This window comes from Macaca mulatta, chromosome 1, assembly GCF_049350105.2.
Source record: "Macaca mulatta isolate MMU2019108-1 chromosome 1, T2T-MMU8v2.0, whole genome shotgun sequence".
Lineage (NCBI taxonomy): Eukaryota > Metazoa > Chordata > Mammalia > Primates > Cercopithecidae > Macaca > Macaca mulatta.
The window spans coordinates 73,458,953-73,481,696 of NC_133406.1; the positions used below are offsets into that span (position 1 = coordinate 73,458,953).

The window sequence follows — 22,744 nt, forward strand, 5'->3', positions numbered from 1 at the left end:
AATCCCATGACTTCTCTGCATCTTTGCCTCTTTTCCATCAGCTCTTATTTCCTATCAAGGCAGTATTCTAGGTTGGGGGAGAATGTAATCAAGACATTGACCCTCCTCTTTCAGCTCTCTCTCTAGTTGAGAAGAGAGTGATGAATACATCAATATTTTCCAGGCTGTTAAGAGTATTTAATTAACACACTCTTCAGAAGCTGAAAAATTCACATGCTGCCATATCAGATTAACCAGCTCCATCAAAATGTAAAGGGTTATTAAGACAAAGTAAATGACAGTACCTCTCACAAAAACTCAGAATATGTAAAATCTTTGGCTTTGGGAATCTGATGATCCTCAAGTTGATGAATCATGATGACCTAAGTATGAGCAATGACAAGTGTCCTGCTGGAAGCTATAGAGGCTTCACAGACACCTCTCAGTGACCTGCAATTATGGTTCGGCAGCCCACCTCATTATTGCTCGCTACCATGCGTGGACCAGATTCTGCACTCAGTGAAGGTTTGCAGGGTTTGGCCTTTGTACTTGCTGCAGATATCAGGTACCAGGTGTGTCATTGGGGGAGATCCATTCTAATGAGAGCCGCAGGGCTCATAGCCAAGGACTCCTTTCAGTGATTTTTAAAAAGGTGTTTGCTAGGATCACAATACAGCAAACAAACCTGTGATGGTCTATGGGGAAGTAACATTTTCTATTTTGTCTAGCTTCAGCCTTTCCATGACAATTCAATTAATTTTTATTAAACTCTCATGAATTCCCAAATTGAGATGTAGTCATGGTTTCTGTAAAGCTGACATTCTTAAAAAATGTGCCTAAAATTTGGTTTTTAAATATATATATATATACTATTTAAAAGATTGAGTATTTTGTTGGTGTCAAGTTTATCCACGAAAAAAATTTAAAGGTGCAGCCTGGTTAAGTATTTCTTATCACTATTGAATTCTTGAAAAATTAATATCGTGGAGAGGTAAATGTCCCATTTGCACTGCTAAAAAACAGAATCTCTTTATGTCTGAATACATTTTGAGCAGAAGTGGTAGAGTAGACCACAATTATTCCTAATCTATTTAAGATTTAGGCATCACCTGTTCATTTAACTGGAAGTGTTTCCTCCTGAGTAGCCTGTGTTTAGAGAAATGACATTTTCAGTTCTCTCTGAATAGCCAAATGGTTATTCTTTGCTCAAGCTCATTTGGGAGATACTTCAGGAATATATTTTTCCAACTAGAGTTAGTGTAATGTTGCCTAACACTAAGAGGAAAACAAAAATAAGTATAAAAACTAGGAACCATATATTTTTAAAGGCATTCACACTTCTGTGGTCTCAATGTACAATGTTTTTAGGAGCTCCTTATTCCTTCTCTCCCCTCCAGCAATTGTCACTGCTTATTTTCAAAAGCAATTAAAACAAAATCCTAGAACCCAATGCACCACAACAATTTTAAGGTTATGAAACTGCCAGCCCCATTCCATGAAGAATATTAAAAATATTCTGAGTTTAAATAGATAATCAGAAACATCTGTAGTCAGAGGAGATAGGTTGGAGGTCCTGGCTCTGCCACTTAGTTCAATGACCTTGGGTGAACTTGCCTCTCTGTGTCCTCTAGTTTCTATTTCATTTTGCAAAGTGGAGTTAACAACCTCATAGTGTACAACAAACCTCTGAAAATTCTTATAAAAATTAAAACATAAAAATCATTGGGTAAAATGTAATGCATGATCTGAATGAAGTTATCTTGGAGATGATGGGCATCTGGCATTGAACAAGGAGGTCATCGCAACAGTTTATATAAGAATAAATGCAAACTCTGAACTGGATTGCTGAGAGGACAAATGGAAACACAGGCGATTTACAAAATGCTTTGTGAATGTTGAATTATCAAGTTCTGCTGTGAGCAGACACTCCGTTGCTGAGGGAAGAGACATCACAAACCTTTCAAAAATTTTAAGACTGAGTCCTTTTAAAAATTCTTTAGAGATTTACCATGTAAAATGGCCTATGCTTATCCTTAATCTGCTGATTCTCAAAAGGACTTATCTTTCTGAAATTTCTAGTCCCATGTTATATTCCAGTCATCATCAAATGCTTGACTACAGTTTCTTATATTCCATTGTATTTCATGGTTCCATGGCTTTGGTATCTGCTAATTCTCTGGCGATACTCCTCCCCATCCTCTAGCTTATTCTCCTTTTTTTATTTTTTATTTTTTTGAGACAGATTCTTGCTCTGTCACCCAGGCTGGAGTGCAGTGGCACGATCTTAGCTCATTGCAAGCTCTGCCACTGGGGTTCATGCCATTCGCCTGTCTCAGCCTCCTGAGTAGCTGGGACTACAGGTACCCGCCACCACACCTGGCTAAATATTTGTACTTTTCAGTAGAGATGGGGTTTCACTGTGTTAACCAGGATGGTCTCGATCTCCTGACCTCGTGATCTGCCCGCCTCGGCCTCCCAAAGTTCTGGGAATACAGGCGTGAGCCACCGCACCTGGCCTCTCCTTTTTTCTATAAGCTAACTACAACATCTTTTAAAATTCTAGCCCCATATCACTTTTTCTAGAAAATCTTTTCCTTACTTTTCTCTCAAATAAGAGTTATCATATCCTTCTATCTGCTATCTCTTTTTTTTCTAATTTGTATTAAGCTACTTTTGCATTGCTACAAAAATACTTGAGGTAGGCTGCTTTTTAAAGAATAGGGATTTAACTGGCTCACAGTTCTGCAGGGTGTACAAAAAGCATGATGCTGGCATCTGCTTATGATACTCGGGAAGCTTACAATCATGATGGAAGGTGAAGAAGGAGCAAGTGCATCACGTGCAGAGAGCAGGAGCAAGAGAGAGGTGGGTGAGGAGGGGAAGTCCTAGACATTTAAACAACCAGATCTCGCATGAACAAACTGAGCAAGAACTCACTTATCACCAAGGGCATGGTGCTAAACCATTCATAAGGGATCTGACCCTATTATGAAATCACCTCCCACTAGGCCCCATCTGCGACATTGGGAATCTGTTTTTAGCATGAGATTTAGAGAGGACAAACATACAAACTATATTATTCCACCACTGGCCTCCCAAATCTCATCTCTTTCTCACATTTCAAAATGTGAAATCATGTCTTCCCAATAGTTCCCCAAAGTTTTAACTGATTATAGCATTAACTCAAAAGTCCAAAGTCTCAAGTACCAAGTCCAAAATCTCATCTGGAGACTCATCTCCTTTCACCTATAAGCCTGTAAAATCAAAACAAGTTATTTACTTCCAAGACACAATGTGGGCACAGGTATTGGGTAAACATTCTCATTGCAAAAGGGAGAAATTGGCTAAAAGAAAGGGGCTATAGGGCCATACATGTCTGAGACCTGGTAGGAAGACATTAAACCTTAAAGCTCCAAAATAATCTCCATTAACTCCATGTCCCACTCCAGGACACACTGCTGCAAGCACTAGGCTCCTCAGGCTTTGGGTAGCTTCACCCCTGTGGTTTTGCAGAATGCAGCCCCTGTGGCTGCTCTCACACATTGGAGTCGAATGCGTATGGCTTTTTTCAGGATTCAAGCTGTCCATGGTTTCTGGGACCTAGAGAGAAGTGGCCCCCTTCCAACAGCTCCATCAGACAGTGCCCTGATGGAGACTCTGTATGGTGGCTCCAACACCACACTTGCCCTCTGCACTGCCCTAGTAGAGTTTCTCTGTGAAGGCTTCACCCCTGTGGCAGGCTTCTGCCTGGGCACCCAGGCTTTCTCATATATCCTCTGAAATCTAGGGGGAAGTTGCCAAGGGCTCCTTCATGCCTGCATTCTGTGCGTCTGCTAACTTAACACTACACAGCACCTACCTGCAATGTATCTGAGGCCCTTTGAGCTGCAGCTGCAGCAAGAGTAGTCAGGACGTGGGGAACAGTTCCCAAGCCTACATAGGGCAGCAGAGCTCTGGGCCTGGCCCTCAAAACCATTCTTTCCTCCTAGGCCTCTGGGCCTGTGTTGAGAGGGGCTGCCTGTAAGATCTCTGAAATGCCTTCTAGGCCTTTTCCCTATTATCTTGGATATTAACACTTGGCTACCTTATAGTCATGCTAGTCTCTCTTGAAAGTGGTCACTCCACGGTCTGCTTGGATTCGGTCTCCATCACAGGGCCAGGCTGCAAATTTTGTGAACTTTTACTCTCTGTTTCCCTTTTACATAAAAGTTCCACCTTTGAATCATTCCTTTGCTCCCTATCTGATTTTAGGCTGTTAGAAACAGCCAGACAAAGTCTTGAATGCTGCTTTGTTGTTTAGAAATATCTTCCACCAGTATCCTAGGTTATTACTCTCACGTTCTCCCTTTCACAAATCCCTGGGGCATGGATATAATGGAGCCTAGTTCTTTGCTAGGGCATAACAAGGGTGACCTTTACTCTAGTTCTCAATTATTTGCATCTCAAACCTCATTAGCCGGGTCTTCACTGTCCATATTTCTATCAGCATTTTAGTGAGAACTATTTAACCAGTCTCCAAGTAGTTCCAAATTTTCCCTCACCTTCCTGTCTTCTTCTGAGCCCTCCCAATTCTTTCAACCCCTGCCCTTTACCCAGCTCCAAAGTCACTTCCACACTTTCAGGTATGTTTATAGCAACACCCTACTTCTGGTATCAATTTTCTGTATTAGGCTGTTTTTGTGTTGCAGTAAAGAAGTACCCTGGGAGCAGGTGATTGCAGTATGCAATTTTTCCACCATTTGGAAAACCAACTTAATTTCATGCTTCCTCCTCCAGACAACTGCACCAGTGGCAGGTGCCCCTCCTTAACTGTCTGAGTCCCAGCTTCATAGGCACCCTCCTCTATGCATTTACATTTTAATAATTCTAACAACTCCCCTTTGTTCCCTCAGTTCTAAAGGTGCTAGCTGTTTCCTGTAGTTGCTACCTCCATGATACCTTAGAGTTCTCTTTTTATGCTTTTAGTTACCTAGTTAACAAATTTATAACTTCTTACTAATTATTTATATTAAATTCCCTCTGTTAAAGTAAGTAGTGTGGTTCCTCTTTCTTGATCAGACTTTGATTATTACAGAAAGTGATGGTGATGTTCACATGAAGAAGGAAATAGGAAAATCGGAAAGAGTGATGATAGATTAGCATCTGGGCTCACAAAATTTATTATTTTGTCTTTAGTAGACCATATGATATATTGATTATAAAAATTAATAAGAAAACACAGATGAACAAAAGCAGAAGTATTTAAAAGAATCACCAATAGCCTAATATTTGGAGATAAGCACTGCTAGCACTATTTTGGTGTTTAACATTCCAGACATTTTTTATATACATATACATGTAAAAATATACTGTATATTTAAAGGAAAACAGAATCCTACCAGGCATGCTGTTATGCAGGCTGCTACTTTTATAACCATGAACCTCTTTCCTTGACTTTAAATGTACATCTACAACTGCCAGATAGATTTATCATTCTAAAGCATGGCTTTATATAACATATCTAGGATAACTTTCTATTTTTATTATGCTTCACATTTAACAGTAATTTTACACATATTATTTCCTTTAATTCTCACAGAATTCCAAGAGGTTAATTATTTTTTATATTCACTATCTTCTCTTCACATAAAAATGGAAAATTAGGGAACACAGTGACTTGCCTAAGGTCACATAACTAGTAAGTGTTAGAGCCAGGCCCTGGAAGTCATATTTTCTGATTACAAATGCCACATTCTTTCCACTATATTACATCGCTTCTCTATTTACCCCCTAAACCTTCAGCAGCTCACATTGCCTCTGAATAAAAAACCTAAACTCCTTAGATCCAAAATCTGTCATTAAGCTGATCTTCTAAATGTCCCCTACTAATAGCAATGACTCCAGTCAAACCTGACCATTCCTTGAATCCTATGCTTATGTGTTAGAAATTTTGCTTATTCTATTTATTTTATTCACTTATGATGTCTTCACCATTAGGCCCTGCTTGTTAAAATCCCTATTTACCACAAGTGAAACAGAATACAAAGTCCTAAAATGAACCCGATGCACATGGTAATTTTGTATGAGTGACATTTCAAATCAGTGGATTATGAAATAATGTTGATGAACTAGTTAGCATTTTATAAGAAATGAATTCTTACCTAATTTCCTATAACAATATTCATTCTATATTTAGAAATAAGGAGTAGAGCCATAAAAGTGCTGGAAGAAACAATTAATGTGTTATTTTTAATATGATCATTAAAGGGAGACTTTCTTTAATGTGGAAAGAATATAGACAATAAGAAATAATCCAGTAGAAAATTAGTCTAAGAATTTATAATATATTATACACACCCCTCCCAAATAGAAGATAAATATTTTAAGTAAATGAACAATCTTACTTATAATGATCAAAACTTGAATTAAAACAACAAAAATGTGCCAGTTAAAATATTGAGCTGACAGATTTGGAAGATTGACTCTGTATTAAAAGTTTTCAGAATTAGAAATTCTTACATAAAATACTTGGAAGACAACTTAGGAATACTCAACAATTTTAAATGCACAAAAAGTTGACCCAGTACTTCTAGTACTAAGAATAATTCTCTGTATACTCACTGTAAGAATATTTATTAGATAATTGCTGTGGTAACGAAAACTTGAAAATCACCTATCTTGCCATCACCAGGGTACTGGCTAAATAATATATGATACACATCCATATAACAGAATATTGATGAGTCATTAAAAGAAATTAGGTGTGTATGTGTGCAGAACAATATGGACAATATAATTCTTTTTATGAAGAAGAAAATACAAATAGAAAACATTAATGTTAATATATTAAAATTAATCATGTTACTTCTATTAGTGAAAATTATGTATGCCATGAGTAAATCATAAGAATGAATAATAACCTTGGTAATCTTCTCTACTGTTAAAACATTTTTTCCCAACAAATGTATTTTTCTTACAATTTAAATAGTCATTAAATCTTCATTTTATAAGGCCTAGTCTCAATAACATCAACTTGATGAAGTGTTCCATGAATATTCTAGACAGAGAATTCTTCTCTAAAGTTTCTGGTAAATATTTCTTTTTTCCAATATATATTTTATGCTTTCGATTGTTTATTTAGCTTGTCTTCTATCTCCCACTGTAGTGAAGATCATTGGTGAAAGGGCTTAGGTCTCATAGATCTTTGTGTCTCTCTCAGTAGATATGTACATGTATGGACAGATGGATGTCTGTCTTCTGTCTATCTGTATCTATCTATGTAAATATTCATATCTATATCCATCTTTCCACCCAATACAAATTGAATTACATCAAAATTCCTTTGCCTTTGATTCAATGCTCTTCTTTTCTTAGTTAACTCAATCAGCTTAATTATCCATTTTATAAATTGTTTTCACTTTCCTACTTTGAAAACCTTTTCATATCATACAGTCTTCAAAACTATTTCAGATTTTATCCTTTAAAATATTACTAAATACTCATAAGGAAGTGCCATCACTTGTTCGTATTTGTACAGTGTTTACAGGGTGTTTGTATATAGTTTTGTCTTTCAATGTACATTGATCAAGTCTTTTTATTTATTTAAAGAGAAAGCTCAGGAGAATAATAAACCCCATGAAATTTGGTTTCTGTTAAAATTAAAGCTCCTAATGGGAGGAGATTATTTTATTACATGTTTTGTAAAGTCTCAATTTAATGTATTTGATGGATTTTATAGATGGAAGTGATGAGATTTTTGCCACTTGCAAGATTACAGATATAAAATAAAGGGGGAATACTGAAGAATCACTATTATACAAGCCAAACTCATTGAGAGGAGGAAGCAGATGTCCAAGATAGTCTTGTCTATATGTGGTCAACAAACAGATTGCAAAACACTAACTTAAATGTTGGTCTCTATTCTTTACAAAATTTTTTGTAGCAAATCTTTTGTTGTGACTTATGTATAGTCAACAAAGTAGCTTAAATTAACAGATAAACTAAGCAGAGGGAATCATATTAATAGCTTGTTCTTACTAGGTTACTTTGTTTTGTTTTTGAAATTATAGACATCTTCTATCTTTATTAGGGCAGACACCTTTTAATAGGATAATATTTAGGTTATTTTGTTTTGTTTTTGAAGTCATAAACATCTTCTGTCTTTAATAGGTCAGATATTTTTAATAGGATAATATCTAGAGGAAATATTTAAATAATAAAGGATAGTTACAGAAGAGAAAATGATTCAGGGGCTTGGTGAGAAAAGAGTGGCAAACATTTTCAAATGAGATTTACAAGTGGGCTTCCTGCAAGTTAATAAAAATATCTGCATAGGCCAAACCCCATCTTTGGTTTGAGCTAAATGTACTTCCTTTGGTGCCGATAGAAGAAAGAGAAGGCCAATGATGAAGCTGAAATTACATGCCATAACCTCCTCAGAAATACTGCAGGCTGGTGGCTATAACTATATAAAGGGCTCTGTGTAGTCTCAGAATGAAAAAGAACTATGTGTCTCCATTCTATTTCTGTCCTTACAAATTTCTGATTTTTTTTTTTGCAGCTATCTAAGAAAAATTTGATATTGTTGTTGTCTAAGCACATTTAAACTTCAGCTGAAATAACTGCCAAGTGATTCATGCCTATGTAGGTGAATATAACGATTGTATCTGGAGCCCCAGTGCGCCATTTTCATTTCACTTTAAATAAAAAACAAAATGTATCTATGTCAGTCAGTGCCCTTCTGCTGTACTCAGAGGTATCAAACAGGCTACAATTATGATTGTGAAGTGATTGTGTCACATTGGAGGAAGGTTTATTGCTTTTGAGTCTGCTAGGCAGTAACACATTCTGTTTCATATTACTCTTTATATCATTGTTTGGCTGTGACTAGAATAATCAGATGCCATCAAATGCTGTCAAATTCAATTTACAGTATTTTTCATTGAAGCGGGCTTTCTGCATTATATTTCCTGTTTTCCCTCTCTATAGCTGCCATGGAATAGTCACTGTAATCACGAGCTTTATTTACAAAACTAACAGAGTGAAGCCACGTCCTGGTCTATAACAGATACTTTATTTCCCTTTATTCTGAATAGGAATTTGATGTGCTTTTCTCATGCAATTATCATTAAGTAGATGAAAGAAAACTATTTCAAGAGGGTGGGCATTTTAGAGCCTGCACTAATGTGCTTAGCGTAAAACGTAAATTCACATTAGCCATTTTTACATGTTCATGTGTATTTGAATCAGAAATATTATTCTTCAGATTAATGTTTGCTGAGAAGAAATTTGGCTTGCTCATTTTTGGTAATGTCATTTACATAACCAGAAATGCAATAATATTTTCTCCCTTTGTAATTTTTTCTATAAGCCCTTAGCTCATCACTGAAGACTGATCTGAATCAAAGGATTTCAATATCTACAGTTATAAGAAGAGCCTAAGTAAGTTTCACTAAGTTTCCAGGGCAGAGGACCAAATAAGGGAAGGCCTGAGGTTGCTGGACACACTAACAAAGGATGTTGAAGAGGTGCGGGGTATGAGGGTCTGAGAGGAAAGGTGTTCTGCTTCGTACACTCAAAGGAAATACATTGGTTTCAGAATGGGATTGGGTTTCTCAATCTGCAAATCCTGTATGTCTACCAATGATTGTGTTTTCTGTCTTAAGTAGCAAGCCATCAGTTGACAGGTTATTTGCCCCCTTGGCTCTTTGCATTGTACTTTCTACTCCCCTCCCTCTCACTTTCTCTATTTTTTCTCTTCTTCTCACCCTACCTACATCTCTCCCTCATGCTCCTCCTTTGCCTGCTCCTTCTCCTTCTCATTCATTATTTATTTAAAGAATACATTAATTTAAAGCAATGTTCATGTTGATCAGGTGAAGACTAGATCAGAGAGCAAAATATCCTTCAAACCAAAATGTTCATGGTCTATCTCTCTCTTCCACTATTTTCTCTCTCTCTCTCAATCTCTCTTTGTCTCTCTCTCTTTCCTCAATCTTTCTCTTCCTCTCTTCCCTATTCCCTCTTTATTTTAGGTAGGTACACTCAATAAATTCTGCACATGATGGAACAAGCTGCTATAACACCATCTAACCAGTGGAGTGGAGGCTTATTAAAACAGAAGGAAAACTGGAGAGGAGAGCCCCTTTTCCTGCTTATGAAAAGCACCGTCTTTGGAGGAGGAGAAAAACCTTTTTAATCTCTGCATAATAAGTAATGAGAAATATTAGAATTCTTGTCTTGTATCTGGTTTCCTCTCTGGAAAGACTATGTTTTCTTGGTCAAGCAGTGGTCCCCAACCTTTTTGGCACCAGGGACTGGTTTTGTGGAAGACAGTTTTTCCACACACTGGTGCGGTGCAGTTAGAGGGTATGGTTTCAAGATGAAATTATTCCAATCAGATCATCAGGCATTAGATTCTGACAAGGAAGGCACAACCTAGATCTCCCACACACGCAGTTCACAATAGGGTTTGCACTTCTATGAGAAACGAATGCCACCACTAATCTGACAGGAGGTGAAGCTCAGGTGGTAATGCTTGCTCACCAGCCACTCACCTGCTGTGTGGCCTGGTTCCTAATGGGCCACGGACTCTGTGGCCTGGGGGTTAGGAACCCCTGTTTTAGAGGGCTGTTCTGTCCCATCACTAAATATAAGTCTATGTGGGCTATAAGGTCTCAGTTTTCAAACAGATCTCTATCCAAAATGTTTTATGGTAGTTATGACTTTTTTCCTTGGTTAATTTGTAAAAGTTTGAGCACCAATCTCAGTCCCCACTGTTAGGTACTACAAACAAACAAACAAAACAAACAAATAAAAAACTCACAAAAACAAAACATGAATTCCCATTCATGCTCTTATGGAAATATAAAACGCACTTGATTCTGCCGTGTTGGAGCAGTACACATTCTTAAATAACTAAAAATAATAGTAACAGCCAATCTTACCTGTAAATAAAGTAGTTGATGATGATTCCATTTGGTTTTTCAGGTGGCATCCATTTAATCTGTATGCAAGCTGACCCCAGTGCCTTAAGAGCAGGAGAATTAAGATCCATTGGGGCTGCTTCAGGTGTTTTGACAAACATCCTACTGCTAACTCCACAACTTCCTTGAAAATAAATTGAGGTCTTCAGTAATTTTTTCAAGCAAGGAAAAGAGCTACATATTCATATAGAAGGGTACTGATATCATGAAAATTATTTTTACCTGTGCTTTTGCATATATACTTGTACATGTTTTTCAGATAAATTTTTATGGGATGTGAACATTTAAATAGAAAATCATTTTTGGAAAACCCATTAATTAGCCACATATTTACATAGACATAAACAATAAGGCATATTCTTGTCTGAGCTCAAGATTCTCTATTTATTGTAGTCATTCTAACCAGAAAGTGATAATGCACTTGAATTTCACAAGTGTTTGTGTGGCCTACACATCTTGTATGCTTTTAATAATATTTTATTTTGCCAATATTTTAAACTTATGGACATTATTCAAACACACAAGAATCAAACAATTTATTTGAAGGATATTGTACCTCCATTGCACAGTTTCAGGGACATGGAGATGCAGATGTTGACTTGCACTTAAATCAATAAAACATTAATTTAAAATTATTTTCATGTTTATCAGGTGAAGACAGATCAGAGCAAGCAATATCCCTCAAACAAAAATGCCATGGTCCATTTTTTAGAGAAAAGTGGACAAATCAACTAGCAATTTCTGATGAGTTCAGCATAGCAAAATTGCAGACTCATAATTCTAACCAACTCCATGAGAACTAGCACTATGTGGAAAGAGAAATTCCTAAGGACATTTAATACAGGAGTTTTAACTGCACATCGAGTCTGATAAATTTCTTTAAGGTGAAGCAAAATGTTTTGTATATTAAGGTGAGTTACATACTTTATTTAGCAAATGAGTGTTATATGTTATAAAACACGTATGATGACATCACATATATCATGTTACATATGATATACACATATATAATATAGATAATATATCCATATCTGTTAATGTTTATACTTAATTTAAAAGAGATAAATAAAATAATGTATACCTCTCTTGATTCCCTGTTCTCCCATCCTAAATCTCAGTTTATATTTAGCTATTTATCCATTTGGAGAGAGAAAGGAAATAGGGGAGGCTTTTCCTTAACACAATACAGATACATGAAAATTTCACTGACTACAGCCTAAACCATGAAATACAAGGTGATAGTTTGTATACATGAAGTAGGGTTCAAGGAAGCACTATAAAATATGCACAATTCATTTGGGTATAATTCAACTTTTAAATAACTTCTCACTTCCTCCTCCTGGATAAAATTTAAATAAAGCCAAGGTAAATATATTTTCTGTGAAATTTTTGGAATACTCATTTGTGTTTTATATTACCAGAGACTCCTTTATGTGAGCTAGGTGTTTTTCTTTCAAAGGGCCTTATAAAACAAGACTTTGCAAAACCACCATTTTAATATATTTAAATATTCATGATTTAATGTGCAGAAATGCATAATGCTTCACTCGATGCCAGACTGTGATTTTTCTGGGTAAGCAGTCCACTACAAATAAGAAATGAAAAGTTAGTCTTTGTATTTGGACTGAGAATCTATTCCTTTTTAATGAAATTTTTTAATGAAATACTTTTTCATAAACACCCAGGCCAAATGTCTGAAAGACTTTCACCATTTTGACATGCTTGTATCCTTATCTCATACTGTGTGAATGGAGCCAAATTTTCCAGAAGGGTGGATTGGTGATGACCAACGGAGAAGTCCAGAGGTGTTGCACTTCCATCATTGAGTAAGACATTGTACTCCACAGGAATTTTGGGGATGAGGATCCCTTTAAAGAGAGAGAGAGAGAACATAAACAAATTATATATGTACACACACACACATATATATACGTATGTATGTATACATATAATACAGAATGGGCAACAAATGTTTGTCTCTTAAAAATAATGTCTATTTAAAATTTTGTAATTGAGGCCGGGCATGGTGGCTCATGCCTGTAATCCCAGCACTTTGGGAGGTCGAGGTGGGTGGATCATGATGTCAGGAGATCGAGACCATCCTGGCCAACATGGTGAAACCCTGTCTATACTAAAAATACAGAAATTAGCCGGTCATGGTGGTGTGTGCCTGTAATCCTAGCTACTTGGGAGGCTGAGGCAGGAGAATCGCTTGAACTCAGGAGGCAGAGGTTGCAGTGAGCTGGGATCGTGCCACTGTACTCTAGCCTGGGTGACAGAGTGAGACTCCGTCTCAAAAAAAAAAAAAAAGTTGTAATTGAAAAATAAATTACTTCTTACTATAGCAATTAAAAGCTGCATAAAAGTTAAGTTGGGAAATATTAGACTGTGTATTCCAAAAGTAAGAAATGTGCATAATCGCATAATCTATTTTTAAAAGTGTAATATTTCTATTTAAAAGTATACTCTATTGGCAAATAAAAATGAAGGCACATTTCACTTAAAACATATAAGGCAATTATGCTGTCATATATTTTTTCTAGGCTTACTTACTTTTAAAGTTCATAAAAAACAACACCGATTTTGCTTGTGACAATAATTTTTCTGTCGAGCATTGTGTATGCCTCCTATCTGATATGGATCCTTGACATAACAGCCCATAAAATATCCAAATCATGGTCTACCTAGAGAATTCCCAGTGCATTAATTATTGGGCCAGGACAGTTCACTGTCAGTGAGACTTATGGCCCTAAATACATAGAAAATTTGGGTTCAATCATTGCCATTTTTCACCATTCCTTCCTAAAGAAAGCAAGTCTTGGCCGGGCGCGGTGGCTCACGCCTGTAATCCCAGCACTTTGGGAGGCCGAGGCGGGCGGATCACAAGGTCAGGAGATCGAGACCACGGTGAAACCCCGTCTCTACTAAAAATACAAAAAATTAGCCGGGCGCGGTGGCGGGCGCCTGTAGTCCCAGCTACTCAGGAGGCTGAGGCAGGAGAATGGCGTAAACCCAGGAGGCGGAGCTTGCAATGAGCCGAGATCGCGCCACTGCACTCCAGCCTGGGCGACAGAGCGAGATTCCGTCTCAAAAAAAAAAAAAACAAAAAAAAACAACAACAACAAAAAAGAAAGCAAGTCTTGTCAGTTTAGCCTCATCAAAATCTATTTATATAATTAAATGCTTGTTAAGTTTTATTTGGTCGTGAACAACAGGCATACTTTTTCAAGGACAGGATATGAGTTATGAATGAAGAATATAACGAAATTTCCTATTACATTTTCTCCTTGATCTGAGAGTTTTTAACATTTATGAGTTTAGTTACTTACTTCTGTAGTACCTACATAAGTCTATCTTTACTCTAGAAACAGTGGAATCTACAGATAACATTACTGAGAAAGCACAGGACTCAATGACCTAAGAGAGATGAAGTCTAAGGAATGAAATGTGGTTTTGCTTTTTATAGATGTGGCCTCTATATTTACCGAGTGGAAGGGCTGGTACAAACCAAAGATGCTTAGGATTTTGTGTAGGATAGATGAAAAAGAGGTGTCTGAAGGAGATATTGATCATCTTCAGAAGTACTGATCAATTGCTTCCTCAGGAAAGGTGCTAGATTGCGTAAAATTTGGCAACCCAGACTGAGAATGTTTATTTTAAATTTAGAGCATCATGGCTAAACTATCTGGAACATTTATTCTAGTAGCTTAAACTACTAACATTCTATCATTGATTCCTAAACTCTTATCTCTAGCTTTCTATCTTTCCTGTGTTACAGCTTTGTATTTTCAACAGCCTACTAGGCATTTCTACATGGATATTCCTCAGAGGCTATAATCTCAACAAGTCTAAAACAGAGCTAGCTATATTTTCCACTCCCAAGCCTGTTCTTTTTCCTAGGTTTCCTCTTTTGGTAAGTCATAATACCATCTTCCCATTTTCCTAGGATGGAAATCTTAGAGTAAGACTTTTAGAGTGGATCCTGCCTTCTTCACTCCCAAACTCAAGTGACTACTAAATTTCATCGATTATTTCTTTGAGAAATTTGGGCTTTATATATAATCAGCAACAAGGAGACTTTGCAGGTATCAACAAGAAAATGAGAGTCTATCTATATTTTAGAATGATAGCACTGTTGGGAAGTGAATAGTGGCTTAAAAACATGAGAGACAAGACATAGGGAAACCAGTTTGAAAGTCTTTACAATGCTTGCAGAAGTAGTACGAACATGAAGAGTCATTTTATTGCATCCCTCTGTTATGCCAGGCAGCATGAATTATCTCATTTAATACTACTAGAATGTCAACTGTATAAATTAGGACTTTGTTTTCTCCAATGTGGTTCCACTGCCTAGACTTTAGCACAAAGTAGCAGCTCAATAAATGTTAGTTGATTGAATGAATGAATGAACCCTTAAGACAATACTGCATGATAAATACTACTGTTTTTTAAGATGAGAAAACTAAAACTCAGATAAGTTAAATAACTTGTTTCAGATTGCACACTGATTAATTGGAGAAGCTAGGACTTGAACTTAGGCCCATCTGACACCAACACTTATATCACTATACTTATGCTTTTCCTTGATAATGGCGTCTTAGAGTAAGACACCTGGGGGAAAAATGACAAGATAGGTTTGAGAAAACATGTGCAGTAAGGCAGAGTCATTCTTGGAGACTGTTCCGAAGCAAGGAAACAAATGATGGATAAGTAAGAATCATTACTGATGGAACAAGCATGTTACAGGTAGAAATTTAAAGTTCTGCAGACCAAGTATCCCAACCTGAAATACACCTGCCCTGGAGATTTATGGGATCATGTCAAAGGATATTCAAATACAGGAACAATCATAGTATCGTAGGTCCTCGAATAATGTTGTTTCATTCAACATTGTTTCATTAATATTGATGAGGAAAAAAATTGATTCCCAGCTGCAGCCACTGTCTGTGTGAAATTTACATGTTCTCCCCATGTCTGTGTGGGTTTTTTATGAGTACTCTAGTTTTTTCCCATATCCTAAAGATGTTCTCATTAAATTAATTGGTGTGTTTGAATGGTCCTAGTCTGAGTGAGTGTGGGTGTGTGTGTGTGTTCCCTGTGACGGAATGGCCTTGAGTTGCCTGGTTAGGCCCTGGCCACCCCTACCCTGAACTGGAAAAAGTGTGTCAGAAAATGAATGAATGAATGAATAATTGTAAAGTAAAGATTCATTAAGTGTGTTACTATCATATAGATGTATAATAAACAATGCTGTACAAAAGCCTTCCGTGAGCTTGCCCTATTTGTGATTGTTTTTTACTAATGAATGGTGGTAAGGGGAGTTTCTTCTAATTTCTGCTCAAAAACATTTATCCCTGTGGCTGTTGTCACTCGCTGATTTGCCAAAACTTAGGTTAAAAAAGATCTTGTTTCTGTTAATCTTTCTTAAATGTATGTATAGCTCATATTTATTTCAGTTTAATATTAGAAGTGTTTTGGTCTTTCTTTGATGATGTTTAGTTTGGTGATGTTTTCGTGACCAGAAATACGCCTTGCAACTTAAATCTTGCTTGTGTCAAGTAGCCTAAGCTAAAATTGGTTTCCTTATACATCTTTTCACTCAAAGTTGAAGTTTCCAAGAACCTGTCAATGACATTAAGGACTTACTGTACCTCTTTTTGGAATATCACTTTGATGTGGAAAATTTGGGAAACACATATTTCCCTGTTTGAGGAAGGGGAACCAGCAGAATCCCGTTTCTTTGTTCACAAAAATTGGGTGTGAGTTTTTCTTTCTAAAAGTTCAAGATTAGAAAATTATATGTATGGTGAATGATTAGAACTTTTGCTGGCCAATTGTAGAGTTGAAGACTCTGTAATAGTCACCTCAGAATGAACCAACTGTAGGACAGAAGAAAATGTTTATGCTGATGTGCCAGTGTGCTGAACAAGTATAACTGTTCATACTGTAACCAAAGGACAATGTAATTTTAGTCTCTCGCTATTGCTTTAAAATGAACTCAGTGTGCATTTTCTACCCTAGACATGGATGAAAAGTTGGCCTGACCCACGACACTGCCACTTAGTTTCAGGTAATAAAGAGTTCTATACTATTTTGCTCCACAAAGAAACAGGAAAAGATGCCATAACAAAAATTAAATGCCTAAAAAATAACTTTTTCTCTTTACTGGTATGGTGAATACACGTAAGAGGCCTATTTAAAGGCTATTCTTCCAGGCCTAATTCACCACTCCATGACAAAACTGGCAGTTTTTACTCAACAAGACTGTAATAATTTAAATGAAATTTGAGAGTTGGATAAGGAGAATTGATAATAAAGACCATTTGAGACTCAGTTCATTAATGGATGAGAAAAATTTAAGTACTGTGCCAGAGGTAAAACAAAGAGTAATGTAATCAGGCTTCTTCTTCCTCTCTGCAAAAAATATTTTTTGGAGCGCGTTGCTTGAGGCAGTAAGAGAGATTGAAGAAAGAATTGGGGACCCTCTCAGTTTGCACTTTGACCTTCAGCAGGAAGATATGCTTATGGAAATTTCCATCCAGAGAATCCTGGAATGACAAAGCATTCCATATCACATTTTGGGCACTTCTCCCTATTGTTACCCTGCCGTAGCAGTAAAGCAGGGAGTAATAAAAGCTGTTGTTTGAAACCACAGGGTGTTTTTGATTTTTTTTTTTTTTTTTTTTTCTTTTGAGATGAAGTCTTGCTCTGTTGCCAGGCTGGAGTGCAGTGGCGCGATCTTGGTTCACTGAAACCTCTGCCTCGCGGTGAACCCACATATTTATGATAAAATGAAGAGGGGAAGAATTGCTGGAACCTTGAACCTGTTATTGGGCTTAGTTTTCTTCAGATCTTCCTAATATCCTGAAATATAACAGTGTTATCACTCTTTAGCCAATGAGATTAGTAGAAAATGTTTTCCCAAATGATCAATCGTATAATATATTATTTTTTGGATGAAGACAAACACTGGAATACAATGGCAAATTTACATGAATTTTTAAGATAAAAAGCAAGACGTTAAAGAAATTGCAAGCTAATGATGATTGCTTCAGGCTCTGTTTTCAGACCACCTGGGATTGCATGTTCATCCTGTCTTCTTTGTTCCTAGGACAGTTCTCACAGAAAAGTTTGACAAACACACATTCATAAAAACATGCCATCATTCTTGTTGAACTAGACACACCACAGAGTGGTATCAGACAGATCAAATCCTTCTTCTGCCCTTATTTCCCAAGCGCCCACTGCCAAATTAACTAACCTCTATGAATGTTGTCTCTTCATGTGTAAAATGATGATACTAATAGCTACCTCATAGAGAGCTGTGAGGATTAAATTAGAAAATAACTGTAAGCCTTTTAATATATTCTCATAACATAGAAAGTACTTAATAAATGGTCAACATCTCTACAAAACAAAATGGAACAAAATGAAATAAAGAACAAAAAACAGCTATGGCACTGTTTTCATGTGCCCTCAAACACTTTTGAATCCATCTTTCATATAAAGTTGCTATTCCAACTACAAATAAATGTTACATTCATTCAAGTTAATGTCTTTGTAACACTATTTTGTTATCTGGTTTTATTTTTTATGTGTACTTGGATACGATCAAATTGCATTCCTATGAAAATATTGTATTATTCATTCTTAGCAGTAATTTGGAGTGGCATTCCCTCCAATTCATCTGAGGTTGTTTTACTTTATGTCTTCAGTCTGTACCTACTGTTCTGCTTCCAGGCCTTGCATCCTTCAAGAAGAAACTTTTGTTGTAAAAAGGACAGGACTCCCAGGGGATGAGGGAACAAAACTGTGCTTCTACTGCATGTCAAATATAAACATAATCTTAATCCAGATTTAAACATGTCTAGCCAAACCATGAGCATAGAAAATGTATTTTTCACCTCTTCGTTAATCAGAAATAAATGTCCTTTACATATACCTATGAGGTACTGAAACAGAAAATGCTCCTCTAAGCCGTGAACACGTCAAACACTGACATGCATTTAGGAAAGAGAGCCCCCTCCACTGTCATAATTTACAGGACTGTGACATGAAAGTCTCTTGTGTTCCTACAAACCCTATACCATCTGCAATGAGTCTGAAACGACTGAGCCCCCTGGTATTCTGATGACTAAATGAAATGAAATGGGCATATTTGTTAAAGTCAGCTGGGAAGCCACACGACTTGGTTAGTTCCCGAGTTCATAAATTTATGTCAGAGCAAGAGGAGCAGTGGAAGCTCAGGTGAACCAATTTACCCTAAGTGCAAATGGCAGTTTTGTTATTTGGTGTCAAAGTTACCAGTCGCACAATGACAAGCTGCCATAACACATTTTCTTGTTCACTAAAGAACAAGGATTTTGTTGGTTAATATTCCTTGCAATGCTCCTTTTCATAATTTACAACAACTAGATGCTGATAGGTTATTTAACATTTATGAAGTTAAGATGTAATCAGAAAAACCCTGATTATCTTTACAAATAAAAAAGTTAAATTATTCAACTTTTTTTTTTTTTCTCCATGGCTTCGTTTCACAGCAGGTGCATACTTTACAATGGGACAAGTCAATCAATAATCCTTTTTTAAATCTTTTTTTAGGAGCTGGAACAGGAAAAATTCTAAGAGGAAACTATTAATTCAGTTTGATAGAGGCAGTTGTTTCAAAACACTGGGTTGCACTTAACATGGTGCTTTTAACAAATCGAGCTAAATTCTGCACTATATATGTAGGGGCATCTTGATTAGGCCTTTTGTGGGGAACAGAAGTAAAATAGGACCCTCTTGAACTCATTCATACCAATTGTATGGAAATTCAACATTGGTTGTATAATAGTTATCATTTATGTCTTTTCTACCTTACTAGATGGTAGGGTTCCTGACAAGAGGGACAGTGTCTCCTCCCTCTTTGTAACTTTTAGGGCGTCCAGCATCATATTTTGACCCTGAGTGGGGCTCAGAAATCATTTCCATGTTAGTTACATGAATAGAGGAATCAATTTACCCAAAGGCAAATGAGTTACATCCCATGAAGTTTTGAGCCACAAATAAAATGATTCTATTGGGTTACTGGGTGGACTGATCCTGAATTACATTGTCTTCATTCATACTTCCTATATATACAGCAAAAATCAGTTTTTTAGCTTTTAAATGGGATTACAGTAGAACTCATGAAAAATCATTTGCTTTAGGCACGGTTTAGGTTGAAAAATATCGAGAAAATATAGAATACTAGTTTTGAGTCAGACTTGGACTCAGACCCATGGTGGGTCAGCCCTGCTCTGACACCTACTTAAAGAATAACCTAGAGAAAATAGCCTGGAGTGTCTAAATTGACCTTTTTCATTAGTAAAATGAGGAAAACAATAGGACATACTACATTAAGTTATCATGAACACTAAATGAGATATTTGTTAATCTCTTAGCAAAATGCCTAGCATATATTAAAACTCAATAATGAAAGATACATTTTTAAATATCCAAAATAAAATGCAAACCACTGAAGTGAGTTTTACATTTTCTTCTGAAACTCAACACTCCTCGTCATTTGGTTATTGCACTTATAAGTTAAGAAAAGTGAAACAACTGTCAATGTTGAATCATCCCAATTAATGTAACGTGAATCCTTTAGAAAGCTAATGTAAATTTTGACTTTAAATGAATAGTATCCGATATAATACACTGCAGCTGATGAGTTAACTGAATGCCAAGATGTCTAATGTCCATAAATAGACCATATTATGGTTAGGTAACCTTTAATCAAAATGATAAATAAAAACATTTATATTTCTAGAGCAATATTAATAAAAATTATTTCTCAGTGAATTGTTGCTAATTCCTTCTTTAATGGAGTAAGATATTAATGTTAAAGGAAAAGCACCAGTATTTCAATACTGTGTGTTAAACCTAAATGACTCACCATCCTCAGTGAGAAAAAGTATGTGTTTAATGCAATGGCATTGTTAATTAGAACATGATTAAGGGCTAGAACAGTTCAAAATACAGTCATCATCTTGATAAATTAGAAAGACTCATTATTAACTTCAGAGTTTAAATAATTTTGAATGTTTAGATTCTTAAACAGCAGGGTTATCTATCTCCGTTTTTATTCTGAGTAAACCATTTATGTTCCATGAAGCATTTGCTATTTAATTTTCCATAATTTTTAACCTATTAAGGTAACATATATCCTTTGTTCTCTTTAATACAAATGCTCTCTTTAATATGAATACAAAAGTCCTGATCCAATGTTGAGAGCTGGTAAAAGGTGAGAGGGAATGTTTAGGAATAAACTAACGTGGTTTATATTACCTGGAGGTTCAAACAATAACGGAGTGTTACCATGCCATCTCATTTACTTCATATAACAGTATAAGGTAGGCATTTAATATCCCCTTGTACAGATGAGAAACCTGAATTTGGGAAACATTACGCAGCTTGCCCAAGGCCAGAGGACAACTAAATAGTGGAGTCCATTCCGTGTTAGAAAACAATATGTCCTTTTCTGAAAGGTGAAAAAAATTGCACATCCATAAGACAAGAGGCAGTCTTTGGAAAATACATGTATGTGCTCTGTTTGTCATTAAAGAAGAAATATCTCTCTGTTTCTCTGCCTCTCTCTCTTTGTGTGTGTGTCTCTGTTTAAGATTAAGTTAATGTAGAGGAAGGATGACTTTAAGAGAAAATCAAATGTTTGAATAATTTTAAATGGCAGGATATCCACAATTTACATTTGACTGCATAATAGATGTGGAGGCTCGCTCACCATTGTGTTCCTCCATTAATTCAGCAAAATTTTTATAAGGATATGCTGTTTGTACATCACCTGATTTAGAGGTTCAAATGATACTCAAAAGGCTAGAGATCTTGATTTTCTAGAGCTTGGAGTGTTTTGGCAATGTTACTACTGACATTTATCAAGAAAGAATAAGGTAAAGTAGATGAGGGTTTACCCGCGAGATAGGGGAATATTTACCAAGACTTTAAAATAGAATTTGGATGATCTCTTTACAGCAATTTGAGAAGTGACTCTCCTCCCCTCCCACCTAACTAAAATCTTCCTGCACCTGGAATCTGGTTTTAAGTCATGTCTATTCCTTCTAGAATGTGTAGGTAAAGCTTTCAGGTTACTACTTCCTTCACACTGCAAAACGTTATTGTTGCCATGTGGATATTTCCCCTTCAGGGGCTCACCACTTTCCACGAATAATTCTTCTGGTTTTGATGCTCCCAGTAAAATATTATTCTCCCAGAATCGTTTGGTTTTCACCAACACCCAGCTCTGTTTCTTGGCTCTCTGAGCTACTATTTCAAACATCATAGTTGATCCATCATAAATCTGAGAGACTTTGGTCAATAAATGAAAAGTCGACTTGGATTTAAGGTTACCCCAAAGACAGGAAGGAACTGGTCTTAAAAGGCAATAGCAGACAGTAGACCTGAATTTGAATCCTGGCTCTGCAGTGTGACGTTGAGCATATTATTATATCACTTTTTTGATATTCAAATTTCTTACCTTAAGATGGGGATAATGATATTACCTGTCTCCTAGAGTTTGCATAAAAATTAACTGAGGTAAGGCAGAGAAAGAGCTTATCAGTGTTTGGCACATAGTAGGAGTTTAACAAATGGCAAATACACCAAGTAATATGAATATATGTACATGACATTTGTTATCAGTATCACAGGTACTCTCCCACTGGGTATTGTCACTATTCTCTAGATCTTACCTTTCACTAGTAGGACTTATAAACATGTACTAAGATTTAGTTTATTTATAGCATTGGAACAATAATTTGAAA

At 36.3% G+C, this 22,744-nt stretch overlaps 1 protein-coding gene across 1 annotated transcript in view; it reads right to left on the minus strand.

Annotated features, from left to right (window-relative positions):
• The window catches only part of USH2A (usherin), a 797,990-nt gene that overhangs the window by 103,151 nt on the left and 672,095 nt on the right, over positions 1–22,744 (minus strand). Inside the window, exons 58-59 of the mRNA XM_015116260.3 lie at positions 12,653–12,811; positions 10,905–11,067 (exon numbers count right to left, since the gene is read on the minus strand). Coding sequence (XP_014971746.3) covers positions 10,905–11,067; positions 12,653–12,811 — 322 coding nt within the window. The remainder of the gene's footprint in view (positions 1–10,904; positions 11,068–12,652; positions 12,812–22,744) is intronic.